We start from the raw sequence: 14,667 nt of genomic DNA, 5'->3' as shown, positions 1-14,667 counted from the left end.
GGCAGGAACACATAGCTGTTGGATGGAGGCTCAAACCCCGCCTCTTTACCTCACACTAAGTTTGGATGAGTTCAGCATTTCCAATATGGCTCCTGTCGACGATTGGCGCTCAGATGGGTGATGTCACGAATACCATGTCCATTATTTATACAGTCTATGCTTTACACATGTATGCAGAGAAGTAGAGGCCACATGAGGAGGACCTGTTTGTAAATCTGCACAGACTTAATTCTATCAATACCAAAAGCAAAGAGATCATAATGCGAGATAAATTATTAATCATTTGTTATTTTTAAAGCCTGAAACCGCTGCTGTGGGGTAGATATCAGATTAATTTATTCACTATGCTGCCCACACAGCCTTTATTTAGACCTTTAGCCATGAAATGACAGCAGGATAAAAAATGTTCATAAAAAAAAAACAGCTAACACAAGTACAGGACAAATTCAGTTTGTCCACAGGGGGCGTTCAAATCAACACTAGCCAGAAGTTCCTGCTCACAGGATCTCTAGGACACTCTGTAATGAGTAGTCAACATTGTCCACAAAACCCTAGGAAAAAAATGGTCAATATTATGGGCGTATCACCATTTCATCATTTCACATGTTTTTCATGCTGAGCAGATTTGAAATCCTTCTCCAGAGCTCAGTTGTTGAGAAGTGAATCATCTCCCATTCGTGTTATCTCTGCTGTGAGCGACATCTGCTCAACAGCGACCTGGGAGTGACAGGTAAACAAAACATAGCAAAATATTGCCGGCTACCGCAACACCATCGTGTCTTATAACCTCTGAAGTCTGAGAGCATTTCACCCTCTAAGAAAGGGGGCTGTCTGCAAAACATGTAGAGCAGACCTCGCTTGCAATGGGAGCACGTCGGTGAGCATTTTCAAGAGATGGCACACTGCACACTCTCTTTCAAACATCATCTGTGAAATTCAACCTAACAGTCAAACGTCAGAGCCACTCTGCGTGAGTCTTCTTTACATTTTCAATCCCTCACTTTACCTTTCCCCTGGGACACTTCATAGTTTTCTCTCTTACTTATCTGTTTTTCTTCCTCCTGTCGTACCACTGACTACGGTAACCGAAACAGAACTTTTCAAACATTAACTCATATGGTTTCAAAATGAGTCAATTAATGGTTTCACTATTTAATGACCACAATCACACAAGCTGTTAGCTGCAGGTCTAAGACACACTGAGGTATAGTTCCTATTGTGGGATTCCCCTGACTCATCCCATCACTGTTGCAACTTGAGTCTGTGACAGCCAATCACAGGGGAGCACGGGGGAAGTGGCTGGAATGTGAAGAGACGGCACGCTGCAGATTACACAGATACAACAAGGATACAGATTCAGGAAGTTTTCCAGTAACAAGCTGTAAAAAAAGTCACTGAACACCAGTCTCCTTGCTGCTATGACTCGACTGTAGCTGTTGTTTTATATCTTTGACTTTCTGTCTGGAGAGCATGTCTTATCATGTTCAAGTTTCTCTCTCTGCTCTCTCATCCCCTCTCTCTCTCGCTCTCTCCTTTATCAGGTTTTCTCTCACAGCTCTCTACTCAGACAAGAGGGGCCATTGTTTTTCCTGAGATGCCTCGGAGTCCCAGGCCCAGCATGCCTGTGCACAATGAGTGTGTGTGTGTGTGTGTGTGTGTTTGTGTATGTGTGCGTGTGTGTGTGTGTGTGTCCCAGTTAGAGAACAGCTGTCACATTCAGCCATCACATGCTGCACAGCTGAGACTTGCTGCTACCATCCCCGACAACTTTCCCTCTCTATCTTCGTCTCTCTTCCGTAACTTCCTCAGAAAGCTTTCCTCTGCTGCCCCGCTCACATTTCCTCTTTCTCCATCAAACATGTCCAGTCCTTCTTTTTTCCTCTCATTCTTCTCTGCCCTCCTACTTCATCCTTTTTGTCCAGACAGAGTAGGAGTCAAGGTCTCAGGCCAGCAGCTAAACACATAGACAGGACTCCATGTGAAAAGTGAGGAGCAGGCAGAGACGTGTTTGAATGTGTGATCTGAACTGTGCAGTAGGTGTATAATGAAGTTTCAACACAATCCCACATAGTCTGGGTTTGTATTACAGAGGCAGGCTGCTCTGGAACTAACCAAACAAGATATCATCTGTACAAGTTATGTAACATGATATGAATATGTTGATCAGGTCCTCCTTTACCTCTCTTTTATTTGAAAATATGCAGAATGAACTTCACCACCTCCAGTCCTCACCACTGAAAACAGAGTCCCAGTGATGCATTCATTAAGAAACGAACTGTAAGCGCCTTCATAAAGCAGAGTCTCCCTGAACATAAGAGATCCAACAGGTGATGGAGATCAACAAATGGACTGCATTGTTTTCTGAAGTCCTTATTTAACAATAATTGCAGTCTTATCACTGAAGCACTGTAGGATTGTATAAATGTGGTGGAAGGTAAGCTCACACTGAAGCAGTGAATCATTTACAAAGCTCACAGTTATGAGCACACTGTCCAGTTCAACTGTCTATCATGACCCGAGTGCTCATGTTGTATGTGTTTAAATGGGATAGAGCATTGACTATAGTTGATCAAGATTACTTTGAACACTCCCACACACTGCGCATCCAACAGAAATCCAGCCCAACTACAAAATCCATCATGTGACTCAAACATCACATCCGAATCAGCCTCTATCTGCACAGTGTACGCCCAGTTGAACTCAAATCTAAACTTTTTTTCTTATGTTTGCAGTTTCACTGATGATACAAGACAAGCTTTGAACACACACTCTGTCTTTTGCTGCCTCCAATACCATTAACTTTTTGAATTTAGCAGATTAAAAGCTATTGGTTTAGCAGTTTCCTTCCAGGCAGAGAAACAACGCCCACTGTGCCATTCAGGAAAAAGAGTTGTTATTTCAGAGACAACAATCCTGACATATAGACATTTGGCACTTCCTTAAAGTTGTGAAAATCAAGGGGATAAATCTTTAACCACAAAGTAAAACCTTCTTCAATGCTTCCATTATTTATCTTTTGATGCTAAGAAAAATGTTCAGTGTCCAACTTCTTGTGATCAAACACTTTGATAATGACATTTTCGCTAGTAAGAAGTGTTAAATGGACGACTTCAGGGATTGCACTAACATGTAGCAGTTGTCACTGTTTGAGCTCTCACACACGTATTAGGTAAGAAGTGCTGAGCAATTTGTCTTCAGTTCAAACAATGTAAACCCTCAGTCTCTTGTGTCAGTGAGAAACAGTAACCCACACACAACACAGCTCCGTTATTACACCATCAGACCCCCTGATCACTGAGTTGGGTAATGCAACCTCAGCTATAATGACCAGGCAGTCATTCTCTCTCTCTCTCTCTCTCTCTCTCTCTCTCTCTCTCCTCTCTCTCTCTCTCTCTCTCTCTCTCTCTTCCTCCCTCCCTTTGTCTGTAAAACAACACCAGCCATCATTAACCATCCTCTAAGAGATATAAAGTCAGCACTTGGCTCTCAAATTGTCACTCAAAACCCAATGAGTGTGCAGGACAACCACTGGACCGCAGCAACAAAAAATGCAAGACAGGCTCGGTTAAGTTTCAGTTTGACACTTTAGCATCTAATGTGGACAAAAGGAACAAAAAAGTTGTCTTTAATTGACAAGAGAGAGGAGCAAGAGAATCAAATGTGAGGTATGAAAAATAACTTGCCAAGAGAAAAAAAAACAAAACTGACAGAAACACACTGGACTCCAAAAACTCACCGATCAGAACCCCATAAATGATTATAGACACACAGGGTACTCTCAATGCTTTACTTTCATGAATGTTCAACTACTCATCTGATTTTCTATGATTGTTGCATCTTGGTCTAAAACAGGGTCCAAACATCTCCAGTTTTCTTGAGACCTGTGCTGACCATGTCCTGATTTGCTGCCCAGAAATCAGGTTGAAACCATTGCAATGTGAACAACTATGTAAAGCCAAGTTTTGTTATACCTGCTCAAGTGTAATTACCAGCAAATCAACTCACTGTCAACCAAATGAGCCAAACAGAAAACTATCAATACTAGGTTTTGTGCATTGGATCTATTTTGCTCCACTGGATCATGTAGGAACTATTACAGCAGTAGCCACCTTGATGCCAGTGGGTTTTTTCTTGGGTATAAAATTGTCATGTCTTGTAAAAAACATTTTACATATTTAAAATGCTTTGCTTTTGATTGTAGGTGTAAGTATGAAGGTAGGTCATGAAGATTTTTTTTTTTGTGGGAATGCACTCGTATAATGCCAGAAAATAGTGAATAAAGGGGAAGGATCAGATAAGTTTTAACTTCATCCTACTCCTTTTTGCACATGTAAAGTAAAATGTTTCAGTGCTTGCTAATGGAACTGATTGATTTGGGTTTTTTTTTTGTATAACTGTTTCCTCTGTTTTACTTGCATGTTCGTAAAACTATTTCTTTCTTTGTACTGTATGTTATTTTTTTTTCTATTTTACTTTTACATTTTCGAAATAAAGACATCAAATCAAATCAAAGTCGCTCCAACATATGACTAACGTATGAATATCTCTAATTGTTTCAGACTAACTCGAGTGTTGCAGATTTTACCCTTACGTTTTGGTCATTTTCGAGGGGTGCAGAGATAACATTGGTTCACTTTTTTTAATAGGTCTTCTGTAAAAACGGCTATGGTTTCACATTAGCTTCACATTTAAGTTATTCACTCAGTCTGTTCAATAACAACTGCGGTGTTTTACCTCTGCGTTGAAGCTGTTGTCACCTTCCGCAGCGTGCGCCCCCAGCGCACACATGCACAGCGTGAGGACGGTCCGTCTCCACAGCAACAAGAAGCAACTGTTCCGCGAGGAGGAGGCCATTGTCCGGGAGCTCAGTGTGAGTTCGTGGTGGTTTGATGTGGAAAGAGTTCTTGGAAAGTCTCGGGCGACTTTTTTTTTTTGCCAAAGAATCGCCCGTTCGTGCGCTAAAAGCTCCAAATAAAACGCGCAAACTACTTCCTACCAAGACTGGTGCAACTGTCAACTGTGTATCCTATAAGAGAGCTCCATATCAGATATATGAAGTGTCCCCTCATAAATGTCTGGAAGTCATTCACGCATATGTGAGTCTGTAGTTACACACAGCTTTCTTTCAAGTTGTAAAGTCTGCCCTGCTCTATCTCACCTTTCTTTCCACACTGTGATCTGCGCACTGTGGTGGTGTTCACCCAAGAGAGCGCACGTCTCATTTAATCAACATCAGAGATTAGTAACCTTGAAAGTGCACTTCACAAAAATCTGCAGTGATGTCTACTAAGTGGATTTTCACCGCAGAAATACCAAACCATTCACTGCCAGCATGTTCAAATCCAGCGGGTAAACACAATGCCTCGTGATAATGCCTCATGAAGTGCACTTAAATTCACCCTGAGAAAGTTACAATCTCTAACACAGCCAAAGAACTTCACCGCACTTGACAGACTCCTTCAGCCGCAGATTGGAGCGGTGCGTATCTTGGAGCGAGCACGGCTGTTTTAAAGCAACGACCTCTCTTGTACAGTGATCATATGACGCTTTCTTTGCCCTCTAAATCCAGTTGTTCCGTTTCTAACGGGGGGTCTTCTGTGAGCCGGTTAGTTCTTTATCTGCTGTCGGCGTTGTCCTGAGTCTTTGGCTCTGTGTTGTCTTCCTACCGGAGCAGGACAGATAGTGGTCCGCTGTGCGTGGTGTGTCGGGACCAAACGTGGAAATGTCTGCGTCAAGCGTAACACCAGGGAAGCGATGTTCCCTTATATGACTATCAAAATAAAAGGCGAGTAGTCCGACTTCCCAGGGCCCTGACAGTGATAGAGTAAGATTGATTCTATGGAAAGTTTCATTGCTTGACTTCCATTGAGTTACATATTCATAAAAAAAAAAAAAATGCAGGCTTTTGTTCATCGTGATTTTTCACACAGAAATGTAAAACAGAAAATAATAAAATAGGAAAAATGGAATGGATCTTAAATGTCATTATTTTTTGAAGGAAACATTATACATGTATGTGTACTCATACAGAATATTACAATTTTTTTTAACTTTATTTTTCAAGTGTGTTACAATGTGACATACAACAAGGCAATCCCTTTGTAAACAAGTTACAAAGTAGACCACCTAAACCGAACAACAACAAAAGGAACATACAGATTAATCAAGCATACAGATAAACAGATTGTAAAGTTTTGTACTGACAATTACACACACAAAAAATCAAACACCCTTTATCATACTCCACCCTTTCTATGGATCATCCCCACATGCAGTAGGCTACCTCAACTGGGGTGCATAGCATGAGATAAGATAATGGGAAAAATAAATAAATAAACAAAAAGCAAAACAAACAAACAAACAAAAAAACAATCAGACTGACACAGCGTTAATATAAATTAATACAATTTAAGAGATGACTTCTAGTTTTCTTCTCATAATCATGATGTCTTCTGCCTGTCTTCCTATCTTACCTGTCCCAACACGTCACCCAGTGCCAAACTATCAAAATAAAGTAAAATACATTACTAATTAAGAATATTATATCAGTAATACATTTTCCTCCTCAAACTAATAAACAACTTATAAATTAATGCCTTCATGTAAGATAATGAAATATTACGATTTAGAAAACAATAGGCTGATCAATGTGATAGGTTAGGCGTCACAACATGCCATGCTGCCCTTATCCTCACTAATAAGGAGGTTTCTATGTTTGATGTGATTTTTAAACAGTGGAGATAAAAGATATGATCATCAGTCATTAAGATGAGAACGCAATAAAAAAATAAATAAAATATTTGTCACTACAGAAAAATGGAGTGAATACAATAAATAAATAAATGAATGTTTGTTACGGGCTTCTTTATATTTACCCCTTCAAACCCCTTCCTTCTGAAATATTGTTAAATTTGTCAGTTTATTTTATTATTTATTTTGAATGTATTTGTATAGCGGTAGTGTAACACCAAATTATATGGATATTCTTAAAATAAAATATTGAAAATAACTATAAAATATTTTACTCCGGGATAATTACTCTTTTATTTTGAAAGTGTTGTTGTTCCGGTACTGTGTTGTATCCTATGTAAGGCTTGACAGATCTGACCACTACAATGCTCTTTATTTGCCGGACGGATGGAGGTGGAGGGAGCAGAGAAAGAGCCGGAGGCGGGCTTCAGCAAAAATGACCCTCCCCCTTTATAGTAAGGGTTATTGACTACGTTATGCGCGTGTGTGGCACACACACACACACACACACACACACACACACACACACACACACACACACACACACACACACACACACACACCCATTTCCTCTGCATCGTACAAGCACATAATGAGGTTTCACAAGGTTTTGCAAACAATTTTTAAACATTTTTTTTAATCCTTACACCGGAAAAAATGCCCCTCCAAAAACAAGAAAAAAAGCTACTTTTACTTTGAAATAAGCAAAAAAAATGCCAATAAAAAAAGTGAAAATTTACTTGTTAAAATTTCTTAAAATAAGAGGTAATATTTTGAAAACTGTGATTTTAAAATTAGCAGGGAAAACTTATTTTAAGCAATATTTAACCAGTAACTTAAAGCTTAGTGTCTCAGAATAAGGCAGGAATGATAACAATTAGTATTTTTTACTCAAAAAAATATTTCTGCACTAATACATTTCATGTCAACTTCTTCATTTGAGATATATTCACCTTAATTTGAGTTGTATTATAGCAGCACTTCTCTAGGTTTAAGACCATCTTGTACTTGAAATAAGATTACAAAGTTTAATTTGAGCATTTTGAGAGAGAATGTCTTCTCATAGTGAGCTGGATATACTAATATTCAGTCATGTTGTTTTTTAGGATAAGACAGCTATGCTCAAAAGTAAGTGTTTCATTGTGTGCATGTAGTTTGAGGATGTATATTTTTTATCTGATTTAGATGAAACAGTGCCTGAAAACTGTAACCCACCCTTAAAAACAACAACTTTTCTTTCTTTCTTTCTTTCTTTCTTTCTTTCTTTCTTTCTTTCTTTTATCAATGGAGCTGTTTTTGGATAAATTCTCCAATAAAATGCATTTACTTAAATCAGTAAGATTTTGAGTTTTTGCAGTGTAGGTCAATAGATGTTTTTTTGTGGTTGTAACATGTCCTCCGGTGAGGAGGAAGCACCTGTCATCACAGATAATACCTGATAAGGATCCCAGTGAGTGATGTTTGTTCCTCATGCAGTCACTTCCTCCCTCTTTGTGTGTCAGGGACTGTGGAGAGACATGACTACATAATTGGATTTCTATCAAGATATCTGATCTAAGGTAAAAGGAAGCAACTACTGATAATGATATACAAGTTGTGATTGCATGTGTATCACTTTTCCAATCATCACTGAATTTGATCCGTCAGTTACTACACAGAGCAATAAATCATAACCAAACACATCTTAGGAGATGATACTCTGCCGTCTTATTTACAGAGACCTAACTCTAATCCATCTCTGAGCAAGCCTCGAGCAGAACCAGACTCATGTTGAACAGCCATCTGTTGCTACTGGGTGGGCCGAGAAAGAGGGAGAGAGGGAGATACAGACAGAGCAGCAGCCACAATAGATAAGAGAAACAATACAGCTTTATGGCTACAGTGCCAAAAATGTGTAATATTAGAACAGCACAGTGATGAAATTGGAGTGATACTTATAAGTGAAACAATTGAAGTCAACAGCTCTATTTTACCATTAACAAGTACAATGATGATAAAGACTGATGGTGTTAATCATAGCAGCTAGAGTCAAGCAGTCCTAAGATTCACAATTATAATAACAACACGAATAAAACATGTTAGCTGAAGCAGTTGGAGTCAGGTCAGGTCATCTGCAGCAATGATCCCAGGGAACCTCAAGGGGACAAGGGGGCTTAAGAAACCCCTGGAACGATCTCAGGTTAGTTATGTTAATGGGAGATGATGGTTTAAGGTGAGAGGCATGCATGGACATGACATGAATGCATACAGATAGAAAGAGAGAGGGGGGAGATAAGAGTGTGTTGAGTCCTCTAGGGCAGTGTTTAAGCCTGCAGCAGCATGACTAAGAGCTGGTCCAAGCCTGGTCCTGGTCCTAACCTTTATAAAGTAGTGGAGGGTGTCTGCCTCCTAGATGACAGTGATTCTGATGAGGGGCCTGGTGATTTATAAGGTGCAAAGTTATGGCTCAGTTAGGCTTATAAATTCTATATACAATTTTATTTTCATTCTTGTTAATATGTACGTAATATGTTTATGTTTGATATCCTCTCTTCATGTTCCAAATACGTTACAAGATATGTTTTTATCTCTTGGAATGATCACCACCACACAAATACTGGTAGTGTAGTTCTAGATTTACTTTATATGATGTGCTTATTTTAACCTTATTGTTATTATTCTGGTCTGCATTAATCCCTACACACTTACTAATTCACATGTTGCTAATATTGTTACTTCGTTTAAATTTTTTTATTTTGGAGAGCTGAGGATTTTATCTATTTATTTATTTAAAGGGGCAGTGCATATTAATGAACATTTCAGCGTAGCATCCATGTAAGTATGCCAGAGATAAATGTGACATATTATGCTCTTTTTCATCAAAATATATTGGTCTAAGAGGTCCTCAAAACATGTCTTTAAAGTTTATGCTCAAAAAAACACTTTGAAACCAGATTTTGGTCTGCCTGTAAACCCCTCTTTTTCAGCCCTGCTCAGAACAGTCTGTGTTCTGTGTCTGTGCCTTTAAATGAGAATGAGCTCTCTGACCACGCACCCTCAGGAAGTGGATGTGGCCTCGGCTGTCCAGCATTTACATGTTGGCTGAATATACATGGCTGCTCACATATTTAGTATTTCTTGTTGTTTTATTTATAAATTTATAAATAATTTATTTATCGACGTGTGTCTTGGTACACAGCTACGAACATGTAGCTATGTGGCTATGCTAACTAGCGCTAGCACTTTTCCATGACAAATAAAAATCATCCACTGGATCTTCAAATCTGCAGACGTGGGGAGTAAAACCGACCTTTGTGTTTATTAAGACAGCCTACAACTAGCATGCCTCCCTCCTAAGCTCCTTGTTAGCACACATGTGTGCAGGGCATGAAAAACGGAGGAGGGGTTGAGTTGTATTTTATACAGTCTATGGGCTGAACAAGCTCCGAGCTCTGACTTCCTGTTACAGACCGGATGTCGTTGTGACGTATGAAAAACACTGAAAACTGAAACGGCTCGTTTCACACACATTTACAGAAATGTGGAGAAATCAGAACAGGGGCAGAATGGACTTTTTTCATTCTCGGGGGGTTTGTAGACATGCCAGGGAAACATATTTCAGGTAGAGAACCATTAAAAAGTCCATTTTGCATGATATGTCACCTTTAAGGCTTGTTTATACTTCTGCGTCTCCCCTACGCAGCAGAGGCTGACGCGGACATGAGCACCACATACTTGTGCGTCGATGTGTCCGTGTCGTCCAAAATTTGTATACGAAGGTTCTCTGCTCTGTGTACAAAGAGCAGCAGGGTGCATCTTTGTTGGTCTTCATCCTGGTTTTTGCCTCTTCACTGTAACGCTCAAGTCAGATTTATGCATCCCGTTTGCCAAAAAACAGAATTCCCCATTTCCTTACTCTTGTTTTTTTTGTCCGTGTCACGCAGCAATTCTCCACCGAAACACCTGAGGGCAGTGTGGTCTCTCTGATAGCCGGTCGCCTGCTTCCGGCCCCGCTACGATCTCTGTTTACTTTTCCACAGAGATTCAAAGCGTGTTATGTTAATCTACAGCTGATACATGTTGCTGTTTATCATACAGACATGATTACATGAAGAATAGAGAGGAGGAGATGAAATACACGGCTGATGAGCGGGGATCCCGGAAGTGCTGTAATGCAGGAAATACAATGCCGCTGAGCGGACCAATCACAGGGCTCGCGGTCCGCGCCTCTATGCGTAGTTACATTTTGGAGGAGGTGCATGTCAGCTATGTGCTTCTGGCCCATAGACTGTAAATAAAAATGGACAGTGTTGCTCCGCCTCTTCCCGTTGTACGGCTCTGAAGCCAAAAAATCCCTCTCCTGGGCGCCGCCATTGTGCAGCCAGAGCCTGTGAAGCCTTTGTAATAAGCTCCACCCTACAGCGTGACGTCACAAGACGCTGTGTGTCCTTTGAAGTTTCACTCCACGGCGGCTGTGAATCAAAGGAAACCCAGAAGTAAAACCCCGTTTTTTAAACTCTAATAACTAACGAAAAAGAAACTTTTCAGAAAAAAGAGGCCTTGGACACAAAACAGTCAAATACTAACTACATATCACCACAGCATACGGATGGGAGAAACATTCATATGACGTGTATTTATTTTTTAAAGTTGACTGGTGAGACGGATTTTTTTTACCTATACTGCAGCCAGCCACCAGGGGGCAGTCACACTGCTGAAAGCCTCACCACCAGCCACCGGAACCTCTCCCTTGGTCTGGCCTCTGCGTAGGTACTGGAGCTACGCAGACCCCCAAAGTAGGCTTCGCCGTCAATTTGACGCAGAAGTATAAATCAGCCTTGAGCCATAAGGCTTATTTTCATCCGTAGCCCCCAGCAGGTCAAAACAGAGTTCATAACAAACGATAAAAACGATAACGGATGGAAACAACAATACATTACAAGAGCATAGATAAGTTATACAAAAGTGCAAGTAAGCGCATTAGAGTGCCATTAAGCATAATCAAGAGATATGTGCAGAGTTGGGCCAAATAAACATGGACCAACATAACCAGTATATCACATAAGTAAAAATGTATACATTAAACCCATAAAATGTGTGAATATGCCCACACACACACACACACACACACACACACACACACACACACACACACACACACACACACACACACACACACACACACACACACATACACAGGGAGAGAGAGACAGTGGGAGAGACAGTAAAGGGTACAAATGAGTGATTACAGACCTGATGTGTTTTATTGTTTTGCAATCGTAATGGTAATGTTTACTTGTTCAAAAAAAATGTCAAACTTGTAGTAAGTAATCAGTACCTATGTTTGCGTTCATAATTTACAGACACTCTAAGCAGATATGCCTCCAAACATTTCACTGACTCTGTTTGCTCATGTTGATGAGTTATATTCAGATGTTTTCTCCAGATCTCGACTTAACATGAGGTGATCAGAACTCCTCTGCTCTGCACAGAAAGAGGCTTAACTCTTCTTATTAGTTTGGGCATGTTGTATTCAGGCTGGTCACAGTGACCGCTGTGGTGTAATTCCTGTAACACAAATAAGATTTGTGTTGTGCAGGATATTATCCCATAACATCAGCCGGTTGTTTTGTATTCATCAAAGGTTAAAGAGTGTGACAGAAGGGGTGCTGATACATGTTTAATGTATAAAGATAAAACAGGGTAGGACAGTAATTTGAAAACGCCCACTGATCTTGGTAGCCCGAGGTGATATCAGGGGAAGAGGTGAAATACCTCACTGAACACACACAATGGTTGCTGGTTAAACCTCCCCAAAGCTTGCCTCCTCAATATTTGAGCCACAGTGAACTTAGGACAGCTGGTGTTGACATGTAAGTTTGTTGAAATGAAAGCAAAACAGGATATGTATGATTTCATATTGGATTAAGGCAAGGAGCATGTCTGCAAACTTGTTTATACCCGTCACTATTATGTAAGCATTACTTTTGCTTACACTGCATTACTGCTTTTCCAGAGCACATATAGAGTGAATTGTATCACTCCAGTTAGTCATGATGAGTATCAACACCTGCTGTGTGTGTGAGAGCCATTCTGCTTTAGTTTTATCTTATCCAGGTGAGCAGTTTGTCACAGGTGAGATCAAACCTCGAGGCTAACATCAATCAACTTCAGCCCACGCAGGTGATCTCATCTGTTCCGACATAAGCAACCCAAACACAGGAAAATCCTCCAGTAAAGACGCCAACTGATTAAGAAAACCCATAGAACCTTTTTGTCATGTAAGGAGGACTGTGTGCTTTTACTTTGCCTTTTCTGACATGCATTAAGGAAAATATTAATCATCACATTTCTATTCTGTTGATTCTGCTCTGCTTTCTGCAATGTTGCTCTGACAAAGTCCAGCCTGCAGTCTATTGTGCTGTTTCTGTGCAGCCACCTGGCAGAATAGACACCTGCATGCCCGGCCAGTTAAGCTGCTGATGGATAAACCACAACGTATAGCACAATAACACTCACACACGCACACACAAACACAGCTGCAGAATGCATGAACAGCTACAGGTGGCTCCATAAACACGCAAGTCTGTGGATTCAAACAGGGATCATGACTGCAGGCCAGCTCAGTGGGCCTGACAGCTATAGACCTCCAGTGTTTCTGATAAAAAAGTTGAGACACTTCTGAATAGAAATTTTAAAAAGATATCAAGAGGTAATGCTCAATGTGTTGAACAATCTACTTCAGTATGTCACAAAAAAATGAACATCTCCATCTCTGCATCACTGTGCTCCTATCCAGTCATTGTCTTTGTTTATCCTACACTATAGAGATTTTTTCCAATTTGTGTTTATTTGTCCTGGGAAAAACAGACAAGTGAGTGACATGTTACACACGCTAAAGGTCATGTAGTGCACCATGGGCAGTGGTGGACAAAGTACACAGCTTTATTACTTCAGTCAAAGTATAGATCCTCCTGGTCAAATATTACTCCAATACAAGTGAAATTTGCTCTGTCAAATTATTACTAGAGTTAAAGTACTGAAGTACTTGCTTTTAAAAGTACTTAAGTATTCAAAGTACTTCTTAAAAAATCCCAAAATGTTGTATTTTTAAAATACACAAGTGCAGTAAAGAATACAGAAGTACATTCTGTTACATTCTGTTCATCTAGGAAACATTACTTGAAATCTCTAAAAACTATACCATGGAATAAAAACAGACACTGAGTTACTTCAAGCACAGACACCTTAGTCTGAAATGTTCATCTGGAATGAAACAAATGTTACGTAGCTCAACACGCTTTCTCAGGTTGGACAGTGAATGTTTGTATGTTTGTGCAGAGTGGGAAACACAGAGAACATTTCAAATGATACATATCATTCTTCATTTCAAATACGTCTAACACGGGGTGAAGATATGACCATGGGTGCTCAGGTGGAGAATTATAGCCTTCATTACCACCTCTACACAAACTGCCTGATCTGAGTGAAATCTGCTCTGTGTTTGCTCCACGTTCAACCGTGGTGACGCACGATATACAGGTACGACTAAACCACTGAGACAAACAGAACTACACAAACACAGTTTACTGTCTTAGGATCAGATTTCAGAAAAGAGAAGGACATTCATGAGCTGACTTCAAAGATAAAGTAGTAACTAGAGCACTGATAGAAATGTAGTGGAGTAAAAAGTAATACGTTTCCAAAAAAATTAATACTCAAGTTAAGAACAGATACTCAAAAATGTACTTAAGTACAGTACTCAAGTAAATTTACTTTGTTACTGTCCACCAATGACCATGGGTAATGCGTTTTTGATGCTATTATGAGTTTCCAAGAGAAACTGTAATATGGAGAGGACAGGAGAAGATACTGGCATCTGGTAAGACCAAGCGGCAAACTCCGGTCTCAAATGATGAAGCCAATGCGGAAGTGCTA

General features: G+C 40.0%; 1 protein-coding gene across 1 annotated transcript in view; it reads right to left on the bottom strand.

The window, feature by feature from the left end:
* Window positions 1-5,718, bottom strand: part of mmp15b (matrix metallopeptidase 15b) — a 45,651-nt gene extending 39,933 nt beyond the window's left edge. The window contains exon 1 of the mRNA XM_034680882.1: window positions 4,735-5,718. Coding sequence (XP_034536773.1) covers window positions 4,735-4,854 — 120 coding nt within the window. The 5' untranslated portion in view covers window positions 4,855-5,718. The remainder of the gene's footprint in view (window positions 1-4,734) is intronic.
* Window positions 5,719-14,667: the final 8,949 nt, after the last annotated feature.

This window comes from Notolabrus celidotus, chromosome 3 (assembly GCF_009762535.1).
Source record: "Notolabrus celidotus isolate fNotCel1 chromosome 3, fNotCel1.pri, whole genome shotgun sequence".
In the NCBI taxonomy this organism is placed as follows: Eukaryota; Metazoa; Chordata; class Actinopteri; order Labriformes; family Labridae; genus Notolabrus; species Notolabrus celidotus.
This window is presented reverse-complemented; position numbering and strand designations above follow the sequence as displayed.